Source organism: Gopherus flavomarginatus, chromosome 6, assembly GCF_025201925.1.
Source record: "Gopherus flavomarginatus isolate rGopFla2 chromosome 6, rGopFla2.mat.asm, whole genome shotgun sequence".
NCBI lineage: Eukaryota > Metazoa > Chordata > Testudines > Testudinidae > Gopherus > Gopherus flavomarginatus.
The window spans coordinates 89,250,083-89,276,671 of record NC_066622.1 but is presented as its reverse complement, the minus strand read 5'-3'; the positions used below and the strand labels follow the sequence as shown (position 1 = coordinate 89,276,671).

The 26,589-nt window shown below is 38.7% G+C and overlaps 1 protein-coding gene across 2 annotated transcripts in view; it reads right to left on the bottom strand.

Moving 5' to 3' along the window:
- Positions 1–26,589, bottom strand: part of BICC1 (BicC family RNA binding protein 1) — a 223,286-nt gene that overhangs the window by 150,679 nt on the left and 46,018 nt on the right. For both annotated transcript variants that reach the window (XM_050958574.1, XM_050958575.1), the window contains exon 2: positions 12,893–12,939. In XM_050958574.1, coding sequence (XP_050814531.1) covers positions 12,893–12,939 — 47 coding nt within the window. The remainder of the gene's footprint in view (positions 1–12,892; positions 12,940–26,589) is intronic.

Genomic DNA, 26,589 nt, shown 5'->3' with positions numbered 1-26,589 from the left:
GCATATTAGTAAACAACTGATTTAAGGGTTATAGCAACACATTTTGTTTATTTACTTTGACATGTAGAATTGTGCCTTTTCTGCACAGCCCTGAACCACAAAAAAGATTGGCATAAAACAATTTAAGCTTAATTAAAGTGTTGGTTTTTAGTTTGTGAAGTTTTAGAAATTTTTATAAGCTATCCTAAAAGCAAAAAAGGTCAGCTTTGAGGTTGATCTATTGTGTGTATACATAGCATAACATACTGCAGTTATATTTATACACATACATATCAAGTGTATTTGCACATGCACATGGAAACTGCATGTTTTCATCTTACCATAACTCAAGAAGAGATAAAGGGAATTTGCCCAAACTTATTTAAAAAAAAAAAAAAGAGTCATCTCCAAAAAAAAAATCAGCCCCAGAGACCAATGTTTTAGAAAGTTACAGCATTCTCTTTTACAGTGTTAATTAAAGAGTATGTCAGATAGCTTCCGTAATACTTTTGCTACTGCCCTCTGTACATAATTACCAAAGGCAACACACAAAGTAATGTTTTTGCTTTAAATTACTGTTTATGGAAAACGCACTAAGCTAGGGATAAGGTAATGAAAGATGTGATTAGGAATACTTATTTACTATTCACTCAAATAACATTTCAATCACTACATTTTCTGCTACTGTTTTTCCAACATTTGATTACAAACTGGTTTATGGAAAATACTTCTTGGAAAATATTACTTCTAAAAGAGAAAGTCATGAGGTAAGCACTCTGATGTCCTTTTTATTATATTGTTATATATTACATTGACAAAAACACTAAAAAAATACGACCAGTGGACAATATCCTGTCTTAAGCAACCACTTCACAGTATTCTAAATTATGAGTGCAACCTTTGCCAACAACTGCTTTTTGCTTGGATCTGGGTAGTTTCAGAAAAAGAAAATCACAAAGAATGTAAAAACACTGAAGATTTTTTCTTTAGTTTCATTAACACTCTACTGTGATAAGTGTGAACAGCAAAGGGGAAAAAAAACACCCTGGCATCCCAAGGTCTAGGCCACTATATGCAGATTTTGCTCTATGGGTTTGAATACAGCATCTATATATAATGCATACAAACCAGCAACACCATGCAGAATACCAGTGGGACAATTAAATGGGTAAATACTTCACAATTACTGGAAAATTTGAAATCCCATCTGAATAATAAAACAGCTAACTGTTTTTTAAAGTTAATATCTGGCACAAGAAAATGGATTAAGCATCTTTCTTTCACAATTATAATGGATGATGAACCCAGAAAGAAAAAAAAAAGTTGTACAGAACACATTTGCCTTGAACCAGGATGGAATGAAATAGTCATACTACCCCAAGAGAATTTGACCCACTGCTACGTACAGAGCATACATATTTTTGAAAGGTCTGTAACACCATATGCAAGTTGGACCCTTGCAGTGAGGCACATATGAGATCCTGAAACATTTGAAGGTCTGCTTGGAACTCAAAGAAAAAAAGTCACTAGATGTCCACAAAAAAGGACAACAAGGAGTCCTCGTGGCACTTTAGAGACTAACAAATTTATTTGGGCATAAACTTTCATGAGCTAGAACCCACTTCATCAGATGTATGGAGCGGAAAATACAGGAACAGGCATAAACGGATGTGAGTTGCCTTACCAAGCGTGAGGTCAGTCTAACGAGACAATCTACTCAGTCTCCAATTGCTCTACTGTTTTGCCCCCACAAAACCAACTCCTGCGCCTCTATGTTCTCATTTTGAATTGTAAGCTCTTCCACGATGGGAAACCTCACTTTCTTCACTGTATGTGAAGTGTCTTGCATATCTCTAATGCTACATGAATAATAAGCTTCTTGAAACAAAACTGGACTTTTTCTGACAAGTACCACTGATGTTTATAAGGCCTGATCCGGATGCCATTGAAGTCAATAATAGACAGACTCCAATTGACTTCAGTGGCATCTGGATCAGGGTGTGGAATAAATACATAATACTGTGTATGCCAAGTTCCATAAACATCATTTACATGAGAAGAATATAGTGAAACACCAACTAACTATTCATGGTTGTCACTGAGCTGCACATCAACAAGTGTTGTAGTAGTTGCAGCAAGAGGGAGCTCAGACCATGAGGGAAATCTGTTACTTTATTCCAATCACATCAATCATCTACCTAGCTCTCTTCACATCATTATCAATGCTGAATGCTTTTAAACAAGGTCTAATCAAACTATGCAGATTAAGAATTATTGCTAACACTATGGTAACTTGAAAATAAATGAAGATGTGTTCTATACTTCTTTTCCTATAATGTAATGTTTTGATGGAAAAAGCTCAGCAAATGTCAGTCACAAACAGTATGTTTAAGAACTTCTGAAAAATTAACGAACAGAGGATTTAATGGATTAATTGATCTATTTATTTTGCACTTTTAACTGCCCGCAGACATAGTACAGAACAAAGCTCAATGGAAGGCATCTTGGATATCATCCGAAAAGGTATCCAACAAAACTATCTGCATGGTCACAAGAAAAAATGTCACTAATATACCAGAACATATTGTTTTTATAATTGGCCTATATACAGAAAAAAATAACAGCTGTAATGTACTAAGATTCTATTTATATTACATCCTCTCATATCTAATTAAGGCTAGGAAGAATTGGAACTTAAACACAGCCCGTAACATGCCCTCTAGTAACAGGGTCGTGGATGGCATCTTAGCTTGCTCTTTGTAGCACAGTGCCCGATGGTGGAGAGAGAACAGTAGCTTATTCTACAACTACAACGTCCATTACCAATAAAACGACATTTCTGCTAAGTTGCCCAACAGTAAAATAATTCATGTTGATTTTTAAATTGTCTTCAATAAGTCCCAGCATTAAACCTTCAAGTTACAGGTGAATGGTGCAGTTCACACTTTTAAGAGCTACTGTTTAAGTAGGAAGATGAAGGTGGTCAGCACTGAACCAGCTCACGTTTGATAGATTACCCTCATAATCACACTACAAACTTCAGTTAAATTGAAAGAGTAAATTTTGCAGAAAATGATGGGCCCATCAGGGCACAGATTATATAACATAACATCTTCAGCTGACTCAATTCAGTCCCTGCCTGTTGAACATGGGCAGCATGAGAGCGCCACGTTTGCGTAGGCTAGCCCCCAGCCCCACCCCTTCCACCCAGGGATCTGCCCCTTCTGCCCCCCACTGGAACATCCCAGCTCGAGTCCCAGGATGCCAGCTGCCCGCCCCAGCTGTCCCAGGCTACTGCCAGTTGCGCCGAGCATCGGCCTCCCAGACCCGACAGCCCAAACACCACCCCGCCTGCCCTGGCCAACCTGAGCCCCAGCCAGATTTGTGAGAGAGGCTGAGCGAGGGCAGGAAGAGAAGCAGTGCCATGAGGGAAGAGCAGGACACGGGAGCGGGACCTCAGCAGGGCCACACTTGGCTGTTTGGGGAGGCTTAGCCTCCCCTGGCCTATGATATCCGCTGCTCATGCTGTTGAGCCCTGTCCCAGGAGCTTATGGGTTTCCTAAAACCCGGACAGCTATAGAAAAGAGGTTTGGTAGGGGTTTACCTAAAACCTCCTAGTAACAATCCATTAGTCGTTTGTTGGGCTACCTGCAAAAAATCAGTGCTGTCTCACTCCCATCAGCACTGACCTCTTCTCTTCCCCTACATGCAATCCTCCATATCTGAAGCCCCTGACATCTGCAACAGCCTTCCTGTGTCTCTTCCTCATTGTCTCAGTCATTTCATCATGTCAGTCTTTTCAGCAGTCAGCTGAAAATATCTTTCTCCTTATTACCTCAGTTTCTCTCCCCTTCCCACACTTCTTATATGTGTTTTCGAGAGTACAGTTTATATGGAAAGACACTGTAAAAAACAAAGTTGCATTGTACCGTACACGATATACCCATCTGATCCTAACATTACTACTCGAAGTTGCAGACACAGGCACTTCCCTCCTCCACTCTTCACAAGGCCTATGCCAATATGTTCGCTGAGAAAATTCTTAAAGACATTTTTTAAAATGCATTACATATTACACAGCTTTACATTTATATTTAGTAATTCTCAGAAAATATCCTGAAGCCTTTGTACTGAAACATGTTGAAATGCCACTGATCACTTTCCTTCTTGACCCACATAACTTGAAGTACACATGAGAAACTTTACATATCCCTCCACAAACTTGGCTTTATTTATGTCACATGAGAGAAAGGAAAAACATTAAGAGTAACTAAAGGAAACTGGACAGACAGTGAGTAAACCATGAACAACTGCCCAAAGAATTGTAAAAAAAAAAGAAAACTAACTCTGAAGATAGTTTCCATGTGTTTTGATTAGATACATTATCATGTGCAAGTAAACACACAAAACATGTAATTTTTTTTAGTTAAATTTTTCTATAAGCCACAAAAGATAGACTGAATAAGAACATTATCAAAGTAGTCTCATCCTGCTATATGAACAAAATAGCCGTATTTTACAGGATGATTTATTAATATCCTTACATGCGGATCCTACATACAGAGATAAATCAGGACTCACTTCCTAGTAGATTAACAATCTTGGTAATGTCTTAGAAACAAATCAAACATAATAACCAATGGCACTGACTACTGTACAACCATCATGAGGCTCATTACAATTACAGTACAAGTAGGCATGCTTTATTTATTTTAATAATGTGACTACCATATGGAAAGAATCCAAATACAAAAGTCAGACGTGTGACCTAATTAACCCTCCCACCCAGGAAATATTCTATGTATGACTTCAGAGACTGTAAGCTATTTTGTACAAGCAAAAACAAAAAAGTGTGGAAAAAAGTAGTGCTGTAAACTTGTTGAAATGTGCATTACTGCAGTTTAGCTTTGTTTGCCGAGCTTAAAATAAGCAGAGATAGATTACAATACAACCTGAAGGAACACATCATTGTCCTTCATACATGCTAATATTCTGAAGTGAAACTTGGGAGACAATGTGACAATCAGGGTACAGACACCCCAAAGGAAGAGCAGAAGGTTAAAACCCCAAAAATGAGCAGGTAAACCAATGATTGCATATTGTATTATTGTACTAGAAAAGTATGCCAAGTAAGGTCTTTTATGAAAGCTTTTAATGTTCTGTACTTCATGGACTTTATGAGATATGTATGCAAACTGTAGTTATGAACCTATGTACGTATATAGAAAACCATGCTCATAACCCAACTACACCTCACAGCAGGGATGGGCACCTCTCAAACCAGGTGTTCCCAGGAAACTAGCTCCAAGTAACTATCCATTGTCCACTCCAGGGAAAGACAATGCTGGCCATTAGAGTTAATGAGGAGAGATTAAGACATCCAGCTATCAAATCAAGAGGAAATTTCCCCACTCTGAATAGTCATGAGTCATCATGGACAGAGAAAAAAGGAAAATGCCTTTTAAAAACAGGTTTAGGACAGAAAGTGTGGACCCAGACAGTGAGGGACAGTCTCTGTGTGGGAGGCTGTCCATGAACACTAAATCCCCACCACATTTGGGGGTAGGGTGACCATATTTCCCTATGCTGAATATGGGACACCTGGTAAAATTACTCGTATTCAAGCAAGTTCAACATCATCAATCAGAATTATGCAGTACAAACATTTAAATTAACATCAAGTTGATTGAGCTCCTGTAGAAAAGAAATACTGCGTAGTAGGATTATTTTTATTTACCTATCTTTAAAGCTTATGGGTTCACACGGGGAGAGGTGACACACACACACTCCTGTACACCTCCCTCACACACGGGGGGCGGACGGACACGGACACAGATGACCGACCTGACCCTCCCTGCCCGGCACTCTCCACCCTCTGGCTGAGCCCCCGGGACAGACTCACCTCTCCTGGTACTAGGTGCCACGTCTTCCAGAGGCGACACATCGGGGGCACACAGGGTTACATGCCTTCCTCCCCCAGATTTCTGCCAGCGTTCACACCAGAATGTGGGCCCCAGCCGCAGCCTTTTGGAGCTGTGCGGGAGGGAAGGAACAGGAGCTCTTCCAGCCACAAGGGAGGAGGGGGAGAGGAAGGGATGACCTGGCCCTGTGTTTGCAGAGCTCATCTCTTTCCCTCTCCATCCCTCCATGGCTGGAAGCAACTTGTCTCTTCCTGCCCACACAGTGTTGAAAGGCAGCTAACAACTCCAGGTTGCTGCTGGTCACAGACATAACCCAGCTACCTCCTGTCTCCCAGCAACAGTGCAGGCAGGAAGTGGTTAAGCCCTAAGGATGCATTGTACACCAGGGCATGGGGAACCTGACTGCTGGGCAGGGTGGATAAAAATCAGTGATTTAAAAAAAAATTTTTTAAAAGTCGGTTTATTATTTAAATCAGATTTTTGAGGGAAAAAAATCTATCTAAAGATAGTTTTAATTAAGATACATTACAGCTCAAAGATATCTTATCATGGAATAGGGATTATAAATTCTAATTCTATAGTATGAGACATTATATTCCTGTAACATTTAAGAAAAGTTTTGTAAATGACTTCAAATAGTTCATGGATTAGGGACCCAATCTTATGGGTTCCATAGGCTTCTGTATAGATTATTTAGTTTAATCTTTCTATCTATCCAATGGGACTCAGTGCTCAGTCTAGAAGATACCATCAGCGATGCTTAGTTTTGCAGTTCTCAAAGTGTGGATTTGTCTCTCCAAAGATAACATGCTTGTTACGCAAAAATGTTTTAAAATAAATAAATTAATTAATTAATAGAAGTATGAAATAACAGACCTCAACTCTATTGTCCCTCTGCAAATTTGTGTACACAGAGTCTCTCTCTTACTTCTCTCTAAAAGTGCAAAGTTTCAAAAACTTCAATGAATAGAGTACTGTTGGAGGCGGAATAGATCTGGACAAGGAGAAAAAGTCTGGAGATAAAGGTGAGAAGCAAGGGATATATGCTTGTTTTGTTAAAATATTATGTCTGCTGTTGAAGGGAAAAAATCCAGAATACTTAATTTTGTTGTTTTAGTTAAATAAAACAATTTAAATGTCTGTCTGGTGATGTTCTCCTCCTAATACAGCATGGCAAGAAAATCCTCCAAATATTAATAATTAACCTGTTGAATTGGAGTTATTTCACTTCCCAATGACTTCATAAATATCTGCTACAATTACCTTTGGTAAATGAAATAACCAATCATTCAATTTCTGATATAGTTGTAACATTAATCTGAAAAGTTTTCAAAATAAATCACTATTTAAAAAGGTATAGTGTGTACTTCTAAAAAGGAAACCTACATCTATCTCTGAGTTGTGAAGAATATGTATTAAGGTTATAACAACCAACAAGAAAGCACTTTTATGTAGAAAACCAAATTTAAATCGAGTCTTCCTGACTAGTAATTTAAATCAAATCCACCCTGCTGCAGGGGCTTCGGCAAATCTAGTCAGAGAGGTGACTCGGTAGCGGATGTCGTCTAGGGAATGGAGCAGCCCCATGCTCCTTGGGGGCAGGACCCAGAGGGTAGGGGGGAGAAGATGGAGTCTAGCCCCTGCCTGGCGGGGCTGCTGTGGAGCCTGCACGGTCAGGGAGCAAACAGGCTGGAAATCGCTTCCCACACCTCTGGCACTCTAGAGCAAAGCTGAGGGGTGGAGAGGCTTCCCCGTGCCAGCACTATGAGGGGTTTTGACACAGGCAGGGTTTGGCTCCTCCTGGCCAGTGCACCAAGACAGAGGGTCTTGGGCTTTCCCAGGGCACCAGCCCAGCCAGAGGCAGTGGGGGAAGGAAGGAGCCTGCCGGCCAGGCTGTTGGTGAACTGAGCACTCCGACCAGGGGCTGATTCTCCACACAGTGATGGGAGCAGGACGCGCCATGCCAGGGGGAATATGGAGGAACAGCAGGGTTGGGGGGAGGCGGGTGTGACAGGGCAAAGCAGGGAGAGGACAGCAACAGGGAGAGCACATAAAGGGCCAATGGGTGGGCAGCAGAGGTGACATGTAACCGGCCACTGCCTGGCCCCTGCCCACACTCACCAGCCGCCGCAATACACAGCCAGCACCAGCTGGAAATGAGACAGGGGGCAAGACCCTGCTGGGCAAGACCCAACATGCAGCAGGAGCTGTGCTGATAGACCAGAAGGGAGAGCAGCCGACCTCACGCACTGCAGCTTTGCCCCACCAGCAACCTTGCACACCCATCCCCATCATAAGCTACTGGACCCTCCCACTCACTGCTGGTGGGCAGGCGACTGGCGAGCAGGGATCTGGCCAGCAGCAGGACCTGCCAGTACTGATGAGGGGTGGGGGGAGGAGGGACAGAAAATACAGGACAATTTGCCCATTTTTGAGAAAAAGTCGGGACACCTGCAGGAGGGCTTAAATTCAGGATATTCCCTTTAAAAACAGGTCGTCTGGTCACCCTATTTGGGGGTATGCAATTAAACTGTTCAAAGGCAATAGGTAAGACTTTTATTAAAAAAGGGGTTTCATCCAATATGGAAGTGTAAAGCATGAGACTGCTTCTTCATGTTTATCTTCTGTGTCACTGGTGTATGTTTGCTTTCCATTACTATTTCATTTCTGAATGTGTGGTTTTTCTGTTAAATAAACTTTGTTTATTTTTACACCAAGCTGCTCTCTGGTGTGTAAACTATCCGAAGTGCGTGCACCAAAGGAGGCTGGAGGGCTGATTTCATTCCTTCAGGGTTGATGAAACAGAGGGAGACAGTCTGTGTATCTGGGAGGAGGCTGGCCTGGAAGGGCTGTTGGTGTCACCTTGCTAGGAGAAACTGGGCTGGTGCCAAAATGAGACTTTGTGCTTATGGGTAGGCTACTGGTGTCAGGGAATTGAACCATAGCTGAACAGCATAAAAGCCTCTAAGGTTACAGGGCACTGGTGACAGAACCTGTTGAGCCTTAAAACGTCAGAGTGTAATCTATATTACTTCAGTAACAACCATGAAAAACTGTTCTTTCTGGTCAAATATGCACTTCAAATCTCTAAGTAAACTTTGTGTATATTTTTAATCAAATTGCTACAGAATTTCTAAATGAAGTTATATAGCTCAAACTGTACTTAGCCACAAGGAATTTTTACTCAATTTACATCCCATTCTTCCACATCTAAAGGAAAACATTCCTTACAAATTCTTTCTACTTCTGTTACAAAGAGGAACAAACAGAATATGGAAAATGTGGTGTGGTAGCTGTGTTGGATATTGAAGACACAAGTTGAGTTAGGTACTAATATCTTTTACGTGACCAACTTCTGTTGGCGAGAGACATGAGCTTTTGATCGTACACAAAGCTCTTCCTCAAGTCACTCTCTTGCAACTCTCTCACCAACAGAAGTTGGTCAAAAAAAGTATATTACCTCATCCACCCTGTCTCTCATGGAAAATGTGCCATTCAGATAAAACAAAATGTGTATCTGGAAATGCAATATAATGAAGGGGGAGGGGGAAGAGTTACTGAAGTAACTTGCTTTCTCCAAATGTACTGCCTTCACAGATCCACACTAAGACCATATGCCCTACCATGGAATGATTTCAAAGCAGCCACTGTGGAAGCATAGCAAGGTCCTCCATTCTGGAACCACGTGAATAGAAGTCCTTATTCATCAACTGTCCCTTGGATCCTCTATAACACTGACACAGTCTTTATAGTTCCAGGGCAGAAGATCACATCAATAGGTATCCATAAAGGTAATAATACATGTACAGAACAGAACTTACTTCAGTAACCTACCTCTTTTCACCTTTATGATACCGTCTTTACAGACTCCCACAAAATAAACTAGCTAGCAATGACAAGGAGGCCTGGAGGAATTACTACTAATTGAAAAGTGAACAAATGTATTGCTTCCCTGCATGGAAAATCCAATCTGATCTGGACTCAAAATAATACTTTTGTAAAGTTAAAAAATGAATTCTAGATATTAGCTTTGTGGAATCAATCACCACAGCGCAAAGGGATTCTGCAAAAGCTACTGCTCAGTGTGGATAAAAATTGATAATTGTATTTAATTAAAACAGATGTTTTATATAAATTAAATACAAGTTTATATTTAAAAATGAATCTATTTAAAATTAAAATGTAAAACGTGACATGCTATATTAAGGCCTAAATTTACTATAATCTATTAAAATCATTTAAATTAAATTAAAAGAGCAATATTAATACTGTCTATGAGGGGAGGGATAGCTCAGTGATTTGAGCATTGGCCTGCTAAACCCAGGGTTGTGAGTTCAGTCCTTGCGGGGGCCATTTAGAGACCTTGGGCAATAATCTGTCTGGGATTGGTCCTGTTTTGAGCAGGGCGTTGGACTAGATGACCTCCTGAGGTCCCTTCCAACCCTGATATTCTATGATTAAGCAGTACATGTTTGCTGCTGAAGTTATACAGAGAGTCAAACCACCAAAATGTTGGAAATGACTGGAAGCAGAGGTGATGCGTTGGGGTCACATGCCCCTTAGCTTTTACTGAGCATGCTCACATGGACTGAGTATGCCCAGTAACACTGCTGAAGATGGCTACCCTCACACTGTCCCCCGCCACCAACTATCAGCAGGCACGGTCATCTCTCCCTGGAACCAGAGATTACTGAAGTGCTAAAACAGCTTTTGAGAGCAGTAGTCTTTTCTGCATGTGCAGGGAGGATATTTTCTTTATTTCGGTTTATTTAACCAGTTCAGTTCAATGACTGTTCATTCAAGTTAGTTCGTACAAAGTTAAGGAAGCAACTAGTAGTTAAAAATACAGAAAAGCTTGTTTTCATCTTCCAATCTATGAATAAAAAGTAGGCATGAGAGGATAAGTCTGGATTGTACTAGTATTAAGGTTAAAACCCATTTCTGATCAAAGCTTGTGTATGCATGGAATCTGTAAAATAAAAGATTAGGCCACTATTAATCTTTTGTTGTTGTCCAGTGATTGTCACTCCTAAAACAAACAAACCTATTTCTTGAATCTATCATTCACTAACTTCTCGGTAAGAGATTCAAGTTCTGGTATATTTATTAATCAGGTAGAACCAAGAAATCATAGAATATTTATATATCAACAGGTTGTATAAAAAAAAGCATCATGGATTAAACAAGTTCCAAGCAATCTCCAAATCAAAGACTGTTTGTCTCTACTGTAGAGAACAAGTAGTGTCAGAGTACACAGTAAACTGAACCTAAAAACATCAGGACATATAGACCTCAACTAAAATAACATCCATAAAACTATTTACAACTGGCCTTGAAAAAGTATTTGCATAACTAACTTTAACATTCATTTGCTACCCATTTTTCTTCTTTTTGTGGTTCAAATGCTGTAGAGAGTTTTTTAAATCTTCTGTGGTGTCTCAGCAACTATCTAACCACACGCCTTCACTGTGAGACACGCAAATTTCCTTCTTAGAGACACTCAACATATCTTATAAAAAAACTTGTTCTCAATTATCCTAGAATCTAAGTTCCAAATCCTGTCAATGTTTGAAACTGCAATGAAGCATTATACTAGTCTAACACTACTAATGCAACTTAAGGTTTTTTCTGTTTGTTTGTTTGTTTTAAACACGTTAGACTTCACATCATCATCTAATAAACCTCTAGAATTATAAAACAGATTATGGTAATAATGTATAGTATATTTTGTATAACAAGCCAGAACATCGTTCAATCTGGATAGAATCATTTAAATCTAGAGTAGCTGGAGAGGACATGTTGATACAAATGATCAAACACACAACCATTCAAGTGACAAAGAAAAAAAGTCTGCTATGCAGGTCTCCAGTCACCTATTTTGTTCAGTACTTAGATGGACCATTGCTGTTTCATGCAATATTACAGAAACCACAGGCATCTGAAAGGTCTAACAAATCCTGGCCCCATTGAAGAAGTCACTGGCAAAACTCCCACTGGCCTCAGATGGGCCAAGATTTCATCCTTTGAATATTCAGAATAATTGTTGCGATTTCATGGATGTTCAGTTATGGCTTTTGTTCATGACACTCAAAGAGCTGGACTGAGAGTGATAGTAACAAGGAAAATATTATCTGTAATTTCGTTTCTTTGAAGGTATCGCATATGATTATCACTCAGGAAGGTCATGCTGCCAGTTCAAGACATGACCGAATTCACCTAGCTCCAAAGATTATTGACCCTGAAAGGAAAGTGTACGATCTTCTCGTGCCCTCACCCATATAATGCAAAGGCCAGTTTCACACATCAAACAAGTCAGTTGATAAAAATGAACTATAAAGACACACAGTTTTGGAATTCAAGAACATTTTGAAAGACTTAAGAAAGAAAAATATTACTTCCAGAATAGGACTCCTCATGACTACCTGAGAATATACATGCTACAGAATATTTGGGAGGAAAGGGGTGATGATGTTCAGTTACTTAGGCAGTCTTCTCTCAGGGTGATATAACTCAATTGAAGAGGATAAAAAAAAAATATTGAGAATTCTGTTCCACAAGACAATCTGACAAACAATGCCTTCTGTATTGCTGCTGTTTGTTGGCCTTCATGTAATTTCATCTTCCCCTCACTACCTATTTACATGGGTCTAACAGTGGACTCTGAAACAATGTATTTACAGTCAAACTTACTATTCTGTTCACTTTGTGATATACATCCTGTAATAAACTGAGACTAAATCTATTATATGCTATACATATACCACCAAATACACATTCTACTAAAAAAATATGGTAACAATAAAAAAACATGTTAATAATCACCAGGGCTAGGAAATTAAGGAATATTATGGAAGTTACATCAGAATATTCATTAGAGAGAGCTCTACACTAAATATCAATTTCACCATAATTTGAAGTATAATTCTTCCAACAATAATGTAGTGAATTACTGTACTTATCAAACATAGGATTGTAACAAAGAGGTTTCTTACCTTCTGAAAAAAATCTTCCCCACTTTTGCCTTTGCCCTCAGCAGCAGCTGTAAATAAAATGACATTTGTTAAAATAAATCTAAAAAATAGTTTTACAGCAGCCAACTTTTAATATTATTTGAACAGAGTACTACTGAAATATAAATTCACACACATACATTTATTTCACTTTAATGTTTTGCACTACTGTGAAATCATAACCAATCATTTTTAACTACTCATTTTTCTTATTTAGTATGCAAACAGGGCTTTGGAGCAGAGCCTGGAACTGGAGCGCAGAGCAACTCCGGAGCAGTGGTGCTGCAGGTTATTACCTGGAGCTGGAGCACAGCTCCAAAGCCCTGTATGCAAACAGCTTTCATAAAGAGGGAGTAGTGTCTAGAAAAATGAGTTCATGCAGTCCATTACCTCTGGAAACTTAGGCTATGTCTACACTATCGCGGTAAGTTGACCTACACGAATAATGTAGCTGGAGTCGACGTATCTCAGCTGTAGTGTAGTGTAGCCTGAGATTCAAGTTCTGGCAGAGGGCTGTATTTAGTTCCTATTGAAACTAATGAGAATGGGTTCAGGCTCTTAATTTAAAAGTGAAGATTTATTTTGTAGCCTCAGTCTAATCATTCATATCATGCAAACACAGTGATTTATTAAATTGGTCATCTCTGCTCAAAAGAAGTCTAGGACCAGAAAGAGACAGGGTTTACAGGTCGAGATTTGTAGTGAACTGCAAGGCAACAGTGACCATTAAGTTAAATCCTGAAACACGTTCAACAATACTACTAACTGGCTTTCAATTAACTATTTTTAAATGTTAACCTTAAAAAGCTTTAGGATCTTAAATATTTTTATCCTTTATGTAATCCTCTTGGTACTTCCTGGTTCATTTAACTGTTAATGCATCACCACAAATACCAGAAACCTTTTTGAATCCTATGCATAATGCATGGTATTTGTGCTGTGAATAAATGATGAAACAGCTATATTTATACAGTGAATTTCCAAGGTAAACAATTTAATTAAGTATTTTTATTTAACACTAACACATTTCAAGGTACAATATATAAAAGGTTTTTATATATTTGTGACTTATTTATGCTACAACTTCACACAAAAACTTAAACGCTGGGTATACCAGAACAAAGTTAATTATTCCCAAGCATAAACACTTAGTTAAGAAGGAATTCCCACTGGAACTACATGCTCCTTAAACTCCATTACAGTGTTACAGTAAAAATTCTAAATGGTCATTCTGCTTTTCATGTGAGTACTGTTCACCTAGAGAATGGAGATCCAATACTCTGACAGCCTGCCTTTCTACTATGGAAGAGAAATTACAACAATTTTCATCTCTCTCTTCGGGATTCAGAGAACACTCTCCCACTACATGACAGAGAACCGAATCTAAAAAAATATTACATATTAGAAACTTGTATTATATATATTTCTTTCATCATTTCAAGTTGAGAAAGACACCACGCTGCAGATGTAAACCAGACACATGTCTTTAACAATTCAGGTCACAGATCTCAAAATAACAAGAGAATTTAGCCTCACTAAATCCCCAGACTAATAAACTGAACTCTGTTGAAATCTATTTCATTTTCATTTGTGATTAAGGATGTGAAAAGTTTCTCACTTTATTGTAACACACCTAACATCAGCACCTAGTACTAAAAGCACTAGGCACATTAGAAATGCTTATGTGCAGATATAACGTGCACAATTAAGACTGAGTGTGGTATTGTAGAGGTGTGGGCCCTCACAGGACATCTTCATTCACAGCTCATTGTACAGTACCTTGACATCCAGGGAGAGGAAGAAGCTGAAGATTGCATGACATTTTTTGAAGGAGAAATGGATGACCCTCCTGTATTCTCGGTCTTTGAAAGGTATTGTTGAGTTTATTAAAAATGTTACATTTGTCTACACAAGTTAATACTCCACCAATACACAACACTTATAAGGTGATATACTGAGACCCTAAGAGCCCCTTTATGCCAAGTGGCAAAAGGGCGCACCCAACACACTGAGAATATTTACTCTGTCTTGCAAGGTATCATATGTAAACTGGTGACACACCAGTCATGAATATCATTGTGCAATGTACGTATGGCTGCAGATAAAAAGTTGGGTCTGAGTGCTGGAAATATATGTTCTTAAAACATATTGTGGAAGTAGCTGATAAACTACTTGACAAAGGAATGTGCAACTCCCTTTCTGCAGGGATCAAGCTAACAGGCAGACAAGAAAACAGCGTGACTTAATTGCAAGCAAAGGACAATGAGAACATATCTGCACCTTATGCAAACAAAGGGATCAAGCAAATCCAGAAAGCAAGTTGAGCAGAGGATGAAGAAGGGCCTTGGTGCCTGCACCCGGAAGAAACAGCAGCATGGAAGAGGAATTTTGTCTGGGTTAACTTTTCAAAGAATATATTTCAAAGGTTTTCTAGGCTAAACTGTTGTATCAACCAGGCAAGGTACTAACAACTTCAACAGGACTTTATTTTTACAGTGGAATCCTCTGTACCAAGCTGCTGCTACACCTTCTGTAAGTCTCACTCAGCCTCCTCAACTCCTCCCTCTCTCCTTTTTGTTTCCTGTCCTTTCAGACTCCCAACAGCCAGTGCTTCCAGTTTTAATAATTACAAGCACATCTAAACACAACATAAACAAATGGAAGAAAGGGGACTCCTGTGTTATGCATCACTGAGGGAACAAAGGGATCAGCACCCTCTGATTCTGTGAATGGTGGAACCTCCTGCTTGAGGAGCTGGAGATGCTGATAGGTCAACGTAAGAAAGAAAGCTGCTAAGCCAAAAAATATAGCCTGCTAAAATTAAATTTTAGACACTAGAAAGGGTGTGATTTTTGTTTTATTTGTAACCATACCTGCCTCCTTTTCTTTGCTTAGTAACACTTAAATTCATGTTCTTCATTAATAACCTTGTGCCTAGTTTTACTATAAACAATCTCAGGGCTGTGTATTAAAGTAAATCATGGGCCCTCAGCTAAACTGACAGGCTTGTGTGTGCAGTCTCTTTGGAGGCAGCAGACTTGGTAACTTCTGTGAGTGATCAGTGAAAAAGGGACTAGATACTGCAAAGAGACATCTCTGAGGAAGTGGGGTTCAATGAATGTTACCTACAAGGCAAGGTTTAGACTGACAAGAGAGAGTCTGGAGGAGTTTGCTGGTAAGACAGACAGACTGATGTGGCAGTAAAAGCTCCAGCAAAGCTCTTGCTGAGACAGAAGGGTAACACAGTGGCTTACAGTTCTGGCACCCCAAGTGTATATCACATATATAAAACAACATTTTAATTTATTTCTGATAAATAGCTTGCTATGTATCAGGAGATGTGGTCATGATTCTCCCTGCTGTGTTATCACACATAGAAGGTGTGCATAACGGTGGCTCAAAATATTATTCTAGAGCTTCCTTGTTTGGTTTTGTGGAAAGGGAGAATTTTAAGAGAAAAGAAAGGGAAAGAAAAAAACCTGACCCTATACATCTTACAGATATTACAAACTTCACTGGAGGGTTTATGAACTCTGTAAAGCTACTAGAGTTCACTTACACAAATCACAAAGTGATTTTGTTCGAACCCACTTTCTCTCTCAAAAGACATTCCCACCCTTTATAAGGAAGCAAGCAAGGGCAGTATTCCAGAAAGACACAAATTTCTTAAAACAAGCTAGTAAAATGGAAACTTTTTGGAACCTTAACTATAACTGTTTCAGCCAAGTGACCCCAAACAAGTGTTAATTAATGTCTATAGGGGAAAAGTAGTTAGCTCACTGCAACCTAATCTTACCCTCTTTTTCTAACCTACGCAAATCCTAAAATAATTGTAACCTTTATATGTCCTGACTTTTGAGAAATAAAATTCAGCTTTAAATACTGCATTGTTAATCTCTCACTGCCCACTTCCTTTCAAGTGGCCTCCTACAACATGCATTACTGGTTATATTTAACACACTTTCCCAACTTGTATTTAGCTCAGTCACTCTGATTTCCTTTGCCATACCTGAAGAAGAGCTCTGTGTAGCTTGAGAGATAGTACTTTCCACCAACAGAAGTTGGTTCAATAAAAGATATTACCTCACCTACCCCCAAGCCTTGTGGCTAAAAAATGCTTTAGAATTTACTTCCCACAAATGTTCTTCCCACAGTAAACAATTTCTAATGTCAATCAAAAACATTGTCAACCCCACTTTCATTCAGAATATTCTTGAATTGCAGACCCAAGAATCCAAAGAGTGATCTTCTACTGTAGAAGACTTAAATCACGGAAACAAGAACAAAACCAAAAAAAGACTATTTGGAGACACGCGCCCCTTTACAGCCATGAGTTTCCCTGTTGGGGTGGGGCTAATCATCATGAACACTATTCTTGCGGAAAAGGAAAACACTTCTATCTTTCTGCTACTCCAACGACAACATACTACTCTATCTAGAATCAAAACATTTTACCAGGTCAGTAGTAACACATTGGCCTAACCTAGCCTTATGTCGTAACTATATGAACAGTCCATGTATTCAATAATAAACATGAAGGCTTCCATGCAATGAGCTACTCTTGATTGAGAAATTATTTAACTTACAAATATTAGTGTTAATTTTTTGCAATTAGAAGACAGAATGTAAATTATTTATATTCCAGTATAAAGTAATCCATTATCCTTAACAAAAGTGGTTTTCATATAACACAAAATGCCAGTAATAATTACCAAACTACTGAAACACGACTATTTAAATGTGCATAGTAAGCATTTCATATTTTAAGCAGTACTACTATGTTTATCATAGTTTCCCTATGCCATGCAATATTTTATATCATATTTTCCCTTTTCAAGAAATACAGGATCATAAATATTCTGTCCAATAAAAACAGCAAGAAGTTGAACCAGGCGTTAACTATTACGGTACACATGAACTACAGGGCTTTGTCTATTTAATTACTGAATCTTGAAAAAACACAATTGTAAATTCTCACTATATCATATGGAAAAATTAATTTGAATGTCTACTTTAAATGTTGTTTTAATTCTGAAGAGTTTTCTGTTACATTATAGGACATGTTTTAAAGGAATAAAACCCAAGATACACAGATTAAATTTAAGTTTTGTTTAAATGTAAAGTTACCATAGATTTTTGGTCTATTTCACACAGCAGATCATGTCTTCATCATTTTTAACCCTTGGATATCAGGGGTTGAAATTTCCAGCCCATAACACTTAATGTAATATGCATTCATAGTAAAACTTCTGAATTTACCAGTAACCAAGAGTTCAACTCCATTATTTTTCTTTTTTCTGTATCAATATTGATAGCGCTCTTATGAGAACAAAAATTATACGATTATATCTTATCTACGCCACATGGAGGCAAGAATTTAGTGCAAGCAACCAGCTCAAATTCAGACAGAACTCTTTAACAAAGCTGTATCCACAGAAGTGGTAATAGTCTAACTGGATGTTATCTACACATCAAGACAAACTAATCAATTTTATGGGGTTTGGAATAAATGGGAAATAAACTATTTGTAGATATGTACAAATACTTTGACTTATTTCTGCCCTTCCTTTCCTCACTGAATGAAATGAATCTGCAACACACAATTCCCACGCTATAGCCATATTGTGACACACTTCATGCTAATGAGATCTCTGACCTTTCTTCTAAAACTGTAAGAATGGTGCCAACTATGTGGTGGTTTTTGTGATGTGTGCACTCGTCCAAAAGGAAAAGAAAAACCCAGGCTTATTTCACAAAACAGATACCAGATGGTAACAACTTTTTATTAGGCACCTGGGCTGAAATCAAACCAGAGACCTAGAGACAAAATGGCTGTGTGTGCAATTAACACAGAAAACCAAATACAACATGCAACACACTTTGAAAACCTCTTCAACATTATACCAAAGTACTATAATAATGTAAATAATGAATATCCAAAGCAGAACACTTGGCCACCCAAGCAAATGGAATGACAAAGCAAGACTTTCTTGGGTAGGCTCTCAGTCTCTAACATCCAAAATAAGCAATTCCTTAATTGTATTAAAAGATGGTATATACTAGGAGACTGGTGATACAGACTAAGGATTATTTGGTGGAGTTGCAGTGATATATTAATTCAAAAAGTAATCCACTGATTATGTTAAATGCTGTCTTTTTAATGCATGGTAGATCTTTAGGGTATGCAACAGGCTTCACAAAATTTAACACCAAAAGTTTCTAAAGTAGGTGCCTAAAATTAGACACTTAAATCCCATGGTGTACCTATTCTGAGACCAGAGGACTAAACCTGCACTTCTTATGCACTAAAGAAAAATAAAAGAGTATTACATTGTATTAACAGTTCAAGGAACTCTTTAAAGAGCCAGAACTTCATTATTTTACATGTGTACTTTCTTACTCTTGTAGAATAGTCAACTAAGGACAGCTGGAGTAGTTTCAGCTTGCTCAGAAAGGGGCAATAACAAGATTATTAAGACATATTTGCGTGGGTTGCATTGTATTTTCTGATATCAGAAATAATCTGATATGTAAAATATTAAGAAATTATTCATAAAAGATGGCCAGATGTGCTATAACTTTTTAGAGACTTATTTAGCTAGTATTACACAAACCCCAACAGATTCAGAATACAATGTTTTCTTACTACAGTATTGTAATAGGGACTCCCAGCACCCTGGAAGTTTGCTGACTGTGGCTTTATTTAAAGCTTCTTGATACATGATGACAGATTTCTAGAATTCACTTGTTCCAGAAACATTGGCTTACTACTACTTAAAACAGCTAGAGCAACTAACTGTCAGACTTCAGAAGATCTTCAATCTTGACACTACTCTACCTTTCTAGGTTACTTTCAATGGTCCTGACACTCAATACAGTCTTAGAAATAAAACTGATAAATCAAATACATCTTATTTTAGCACAGGCAGATGCAGTAGTTTGAGTACTATTTATGATTTTTTCATTCTGTTCCTGTGAGTTCAAGCTCATTCCCAGGTAAATCACCATAAAAAATAAACCTAGACTTGCTAACTCATAATAAAGAAAATTAATAAATATGAAAATTTCTTTATAGAGTGAGCAGCTGAAAGGACATGCTGTCGCACCGGTGTGAAAAAGCCAAAAATGACTGAGAACTTAAAAATTACGTGGTAACAGGCCAAAAATCCCAATAATAATTTAATCTGGTGATATTCTTTAAAAACAAACAAATAAACAAACAAACAAACAAATAAACAAACCACCACACTTCTCAGTCATGTTTCTAGTTGTTTCCATTGCTTCAGACTGACTCAACAGATGTTTTAAGCTTTAGAGATGTGCTGGTACACTGCTGTCATGGCTAGGTCTGTTTCATTATTATGCGTGCTAGTCATCTTGATGTGGGGGTGCTTTCGAAGAGCTATGGCAGATCAGCCAAGTAAATTCACCACCTGTGCAGTATCCCTCATACAACCACTGAAATTAGGTGTAGAGTAAGGGTGGTGGTGATCGGCTAAGTTAGTTCAGCTCTCACAATTGCTTAGGACTCTTGGAATGGGACAGATACAAGCATCACTGCAGCTGTACACCACATGGGTATAATTCATAAACTCAAAATGGCTGGAAATTTAAATTGCAGGAGTAGTGGACTGTGAAACCCAGAGATGATTGAATCTGGTGATATTCTAAACAAAAAAGAGCTCTCAACCATCCTTATAGCTGTTTCCATCGCTTCACATTGACTCCAACAATCTACGCTTGAGAGCAATACACCGGGACAATCCCGGAATCAATAACAAAGCATGTTACAAATAATTAAGAGCATTTTAAAAGCAGCTCAGAAAATTCAAAGCACAGAAAAATCCTTCATAGTGCTCTTTTTACATTGCAAGGACAGAGTGAAAGACATAATTCAATATTCTGATAACTATTATAGTACCATCTTCTTAAAACGCAGGGTGTTGCCAATTATTTCATTTTATCATTCATTTGTTGTGTGTTATGTGATGTTATAATCAACTCACATGAGATGTCATATATAATCAATCACTGGTTGCTAAACAGATTTAAATCGTAAGATTATAGACGTATCAGATTGATCAGTAGTCAGAAGGGATAAGTTTGCATTAGGTATCTAAGTAGGGCTAAAACATAAGGCCTACAGGCTCAAGCCTGTAAAATGTCAGCTTAGCCATACTAGGCCACAGGCTTAAGAAAGACTTAACATAAGTAAGTGACCAAAGAATGACCCTATGCTACAAGATTATAGGAAAAGGTGTCATAATGGGGAAAATTAAACTGTAAGAGTAATTCTGACTACAAGATACCCGATAATAACATTTTTCTAACAATGCACATGAGCACAGTGTAAGGTGTAGTCAAAGTCATAAGATAAAAGAGGGCTCCCAGATTGGGTAAAATGAGTTCCCTACAGGAAGACTCCAGCAGGAACTACCTCTCTACTGATGATCAATTGGCAAGGCATCCATCAAACCTGTTGACAGAATACATCAAGAAGAACGGATATGATAAGAAACAAGATCTAAGATGCAGGGTAGTAGGTAGTAATGTGTACATCCTTAAAGGCAAGGAAGAGACATTTAAACTTGATAATGGTTGGCAAGAAAGAGCAAGATCTATCCAAAGAGAAGAGAGACTTACTCAGACTGACAGGTGAGGAAAATAATTTTAGCTGCTGCATTTTTTAGAGTCTGGGAAGAAATAATATGAAGACCAAGAGAACAGAAGAAAACTGCAGTAATATACTGGAGGTGACCAGAGCCTGGACAAGGTTAACTTTCAGTGTATGGTGTCAGAAGCAGTAGTAAGTCCTAACAGCTTTAACTCAATGGGAAAAGAGGGGGAATTAAAAGAGTACCTGATGAGCAGTTCACAGTATTTGAAAAGTTGAGAGGACAAATAAGGAGCCTGATCTGGCAGTAAGTAATACTGTAGTAGATGTAGATGGCATACAGGAGACAGAAATGAGGGAATGGACACAGGGTCAGGTGTGACAAGTTAGATGTCAGAACCATTACCATAGAGATTATTAGCATGCATTGATTCAGCTGTCACAAAGGGATAAAAAGGGGGAGGGAAAAGATAAGAAACCAATGACAGATTCCCCAGGAGACTAGAACCCAGCATGGGAGAAATCACCAAAGCAACACTGAAAGTAGATTTGGAGCAACAGGAGGAAAAACAAGAGACAATGACCAATACAATCCTAACAGTGTTTGCTGCACAAGCAGAGAGAGAAACTCATTTGTAAATAAAATTTCCACTTTTTTCACACTGAATTACCTTTGATCTCTTTCAAGACTTCATAATTTGGCAGCAACAATCAACCCATGATCAAAAATAACCAATATAGTAAAGTCATATTACAGGCTATTGCCTTGTCAGAATATTTTAAAAGTCAGTTATTTTAAAGTTCCATCCAGAATCAATAATTTAACAGATACCATTTGTACTATTTAAATATAGTCTAACTTTTTTTCTCATTTTGTAAAACAGATCAATCTCTAGCGAAGAAGCTCTCTGCCAAATTTCAGCATGGAGCAAATATTTACAGCCAAATTACAGACTGAAAACAGGCTGTGGGATTGGGCAAGTGCGTTCTCTCTTTTAAAGATCCTATATAGGAATAACTCATTCCTCAGGCTACAGACCTGGGGTCCTTGGTGATCTGGGGTGCAGCATGGCTCAAGATTAGGGACACCAGGTGAGGGTAAGAAAGTGAATGCTTTATCGCCTGCCAGCTCAGATCATGAGTAGAACACTCAGGGCATGTCTACATGGGGAAATAGACCAGTATAGTCCCATGAAACTCTTCTTCCTTTTTTAAAAAAACAAACAAACAAACAAAAAAACAACTCTTTTTTTATATGGAATTTTGTGCTAATTTTATTTTCTCCTGTCTCTGAGGGGGATGAAGGCCCTGGGAGGTTGGAAGATTACAGAGAAAGGTCATCCTACACTCACATCACAGCAGCACCTCCTGTCTTGCAGGACTGGGCCTGGTTTCGTGGGCTGGGCATTGCACCTCAGCACACAGAGTTGCAATGCCACTCCCAGGTTTGGCCTAGATGCCCAGGCCAAATTTGAGGGAGTGGCACAATGACCCCTTGTGCCAAGTCACAAGCCTGGAGCAGGGGCCCCGCCCCGAAAGACAGGAGCCACAGGAGCTGCCGCTGCTGAGTGAGTTTTTCATTTTATTTTGTATTATTTCTCATTTATGAAAAACATGGGATGGGCTCTACTTATAGTTATGTCAAAATAACTATGTAATAATTATCCAGGGACACCTGTGTGGAAATCATTCTGGAATAAAAGTGACCCTATTCTGGAACAATGATTTGGCTTCCAATTTCCCCATGTAGCCAAACCAGGATTACAAAAGGCTCTCCTAAGGTAGCATCTTTAAGCAATCGTACTAGAGAGACATGCCCCTATAAATGTAGCAAAGGTAATAAACCATTTATGAGGGTATTAAAAAGCATAGATTAGGAAGAGGCAAGTGAATCCATCAGGCAGGAAGGTTTGAGTATCTTATCCCAAATGTGTGCAAGGCAATTACTCTGCCCTATTAAAGCTATGCTATTAAACAATTTCAGCTATCTCTGTCCATCTCCTACATAGTCATTCAGGTATGCTGAAGGATTTCAATTATCTGTGATGGATCACTTATGAAGGAAATTTCTAGCTGGAACGCTCTTTGCAGATCCAATGTCTGGAGAGGTTCTGGTTAATTAAAATTATGCTTACTCCAATGGATAGTTTCCCTATGCACGCTAACAAAATTAAAGTATGGGTAAAAGAGGTATTAGGTCACACAACTTTCTTCTCAATGGAAGTCCAGTTGGCTGGATCAATTCACAAGAGAAGCTGAATGACGTGCTAAAAATATATCTGAAAAGATCCTATGTGATATGAAAAATGATCTAAAATTTCACAAGGAGCACCATCATTTTAATGAAATATTGAAGATGTATACCTCACCACTACTATGGGGAAACACGGTGTGACATTATTGACGCGAACTGTGACCCTATAAGTTGTTGCTGCAACCAAGATCCTGCAGTTGCACCAAATCTTGTGCAAAGGAAGTCAAGTAAGATGTCTATGGAAAGGTTATAATTTGCTGTTTATGATTGTGCTGTCTGTATGCGTGTGTCCTTTTTGTATCTGAAGTTATAAAAATTGGCTATGTACTTGTATCTCAATGGGTTTGAGTCTAAGTAGCATCAGTGAAGTATTTGGTCAGCTTCTTGAGAAAGGACTATTCTGAGTAAGTGCCCAATTAACAAACACTTAACTGACAATGGACTTTGGGAGATGCCAATCCACATTTGAGCTTTCCTCGGAATGTTCGAACTAACATGTAAACAATGGCGTCAGTCTGCAAAAAGTTGAATCATTCATGGACATGAGATTTGTCTAGGTGGCTACAAACTCCATCTTGTTGCTGTGATTTTGCACAGAAAAACAAAGGGGTTTCCGCCCACGAGAGAGAGAAAATATAAAAGGCCCTGGAAACCCCCCCATTTTCAGCTGGCTAAAGAAATGGCCTCTCCATCCCAAAGAGATGCCTGAAAGAGACTGGAACTACTGGCGTGGGAGAGATTGCTGGACCAAGGCCATAAACCACAACGTTGGTCTGAAAAGGATTGGGCCCAGACTAGGAAGGAGTCCAGTCTGTGAAAGAAGCTTACTGGAACATCTCTGAGGGTGAGATTTACCTGTATTCAGTTTCCTACTGTATTAGGCTTAGACGTGTGTATTTTATTTTATTTTGCTTGGTAACTTACTTTGTTCTGTATGGTATTACTTGGAATAACTTACATCCCATTTTTTATACTTAATAACATCACTTTTGCTGATCAATTAACCCAGAGTAAGTAATTAATATCTGGGGCAGCAAACAGCTGTGTATCTCTCTATCAGTGTTATAGGAGGCGGACAATTTATTAGTTTACCCTGTATAAGCTTTATACAGAGTACAACTGATTTATTTAGGGGTAAAGGCTCCCAGAAAGACTGAATACTGGGTGCTGGGAAAGTCCCTGTTAACTGAGAAACCCCTGGGCTAAATGAATCTTAGTTTCTGTGCACTGCAGGGGGACGTGGCCCAACCTCTTGCTCTGTGCTGTACCTGACAGAAGCGTCTAACTCAGCAAGATGGGAGTGGAGAGAAGCCTTCTCTGGCAGGGGGATTTGCTCTCAGAGGTATCTCAGCACATCTAGTGACAGTCTTGACGGAGTTTCTGTGACCAAACCCATCACACACGGACCTTATGAAATATAAGATAATCCATAGGTACAAAATCTTTCTCCATTACACTTGAGATTTCCACTATCCTTTGTGTCACTCGGGCTTACAACCTTAGAGTTATTGTTGATTGCTCCTCTGCTCTCCCCTATGCCCTCACTAATTCTTGCAGTTTCCCGATAACAAACTCCTAAAATCTGCTCTTGCCTCTTCCAAAACATTGGTTGACACCACAGTTCTCTCTGACATGGAATACTGTAATCTCTTCTCCAGTCTTTTAGGTTTTGTCTACACTGGCAAATGAAAAACAAAACTTGTCATTCAGAGTTATTAAAAAAAGCACACACCACTCCAAAAGACAAAAGTTTTGTCAATGACAAGCACTGGTGTGAACAGTGCTTTGTCTACAGGAGCACTCTCCTGCTGACAGTGCTAACGCCACTCCTGGGGGTGGAAGTTTTTTGTCATCAAGAGAGCTCTCTCCTGCTGACAAACAGCAGCTATACTGCAACACAGCTGTAGCGACATAGCTGTGTCCCTAAAAGCTGCATAGGGTAAACAGCTTTAGGCTCCCAAATCTGCAGTTCTCAATCTATCCAACATTCAAAAGCTACTGTAAACTTTTTCTCCAACCAATGTCATCATGTAAATGTCTTCACCTCATCCATCCAGGTCTCTACAGAGGCTATATTTTTCAACGGTGTTAAGTTTCATGCCAATTAGGAAGTTTCTCAAAGATTCACATATCTACATATTATTTAGCATAATAGGTTTTAGGACCCAGTGGAAGGACCTTGAGCGCTTTTCTTTTTTTTTGTAAAGTAGAAAGAGCAATAGTTGGGTGAGTGATATCCGAAAAAATTTTCAGGCAAATGAACTGCTCTTCATCTGACCATTTTGGGCTATGAATGAAGAATTGGATGGATGGGAACTGTTTCAACTGGAGCCACAAGCACCATACCAGACTCTCCAGGCTATGAGTAATAGACTGGTTGCTGTTTCCCTCCCTCTTCCTTTGAATCCCATTTTCTGTTGTTTATGTCCTTTAAGTGGAACACATCTTGAGATAAACAAGAGACAAATCGGGAAGAAAGATCTAGATTCAATGGAGAAAGGTTTTAGAATGACCACACCCAAATCTATCTACTTTGCATTATATTTAGACTAACATTATTGCCAATTTATATTTCCTTAAAACTGATTTCAGCTGAAGGGCTCCAGAAACATTAACATCTATACATCAACACACATTCGGAATTCACTGTGAAGAAAGTTACTGCATTTCCATATATGTTGAAAGGTTACTATGAAAGTGTAGTTCATGAGGGTCTTTTTAAGTTTAGGAAAAGTTGTTACAAATCTTACAACACACACACGGACAAAGGGAGAATCAAGCTATACTAAGGCATAAATTGGTCTCATTCAA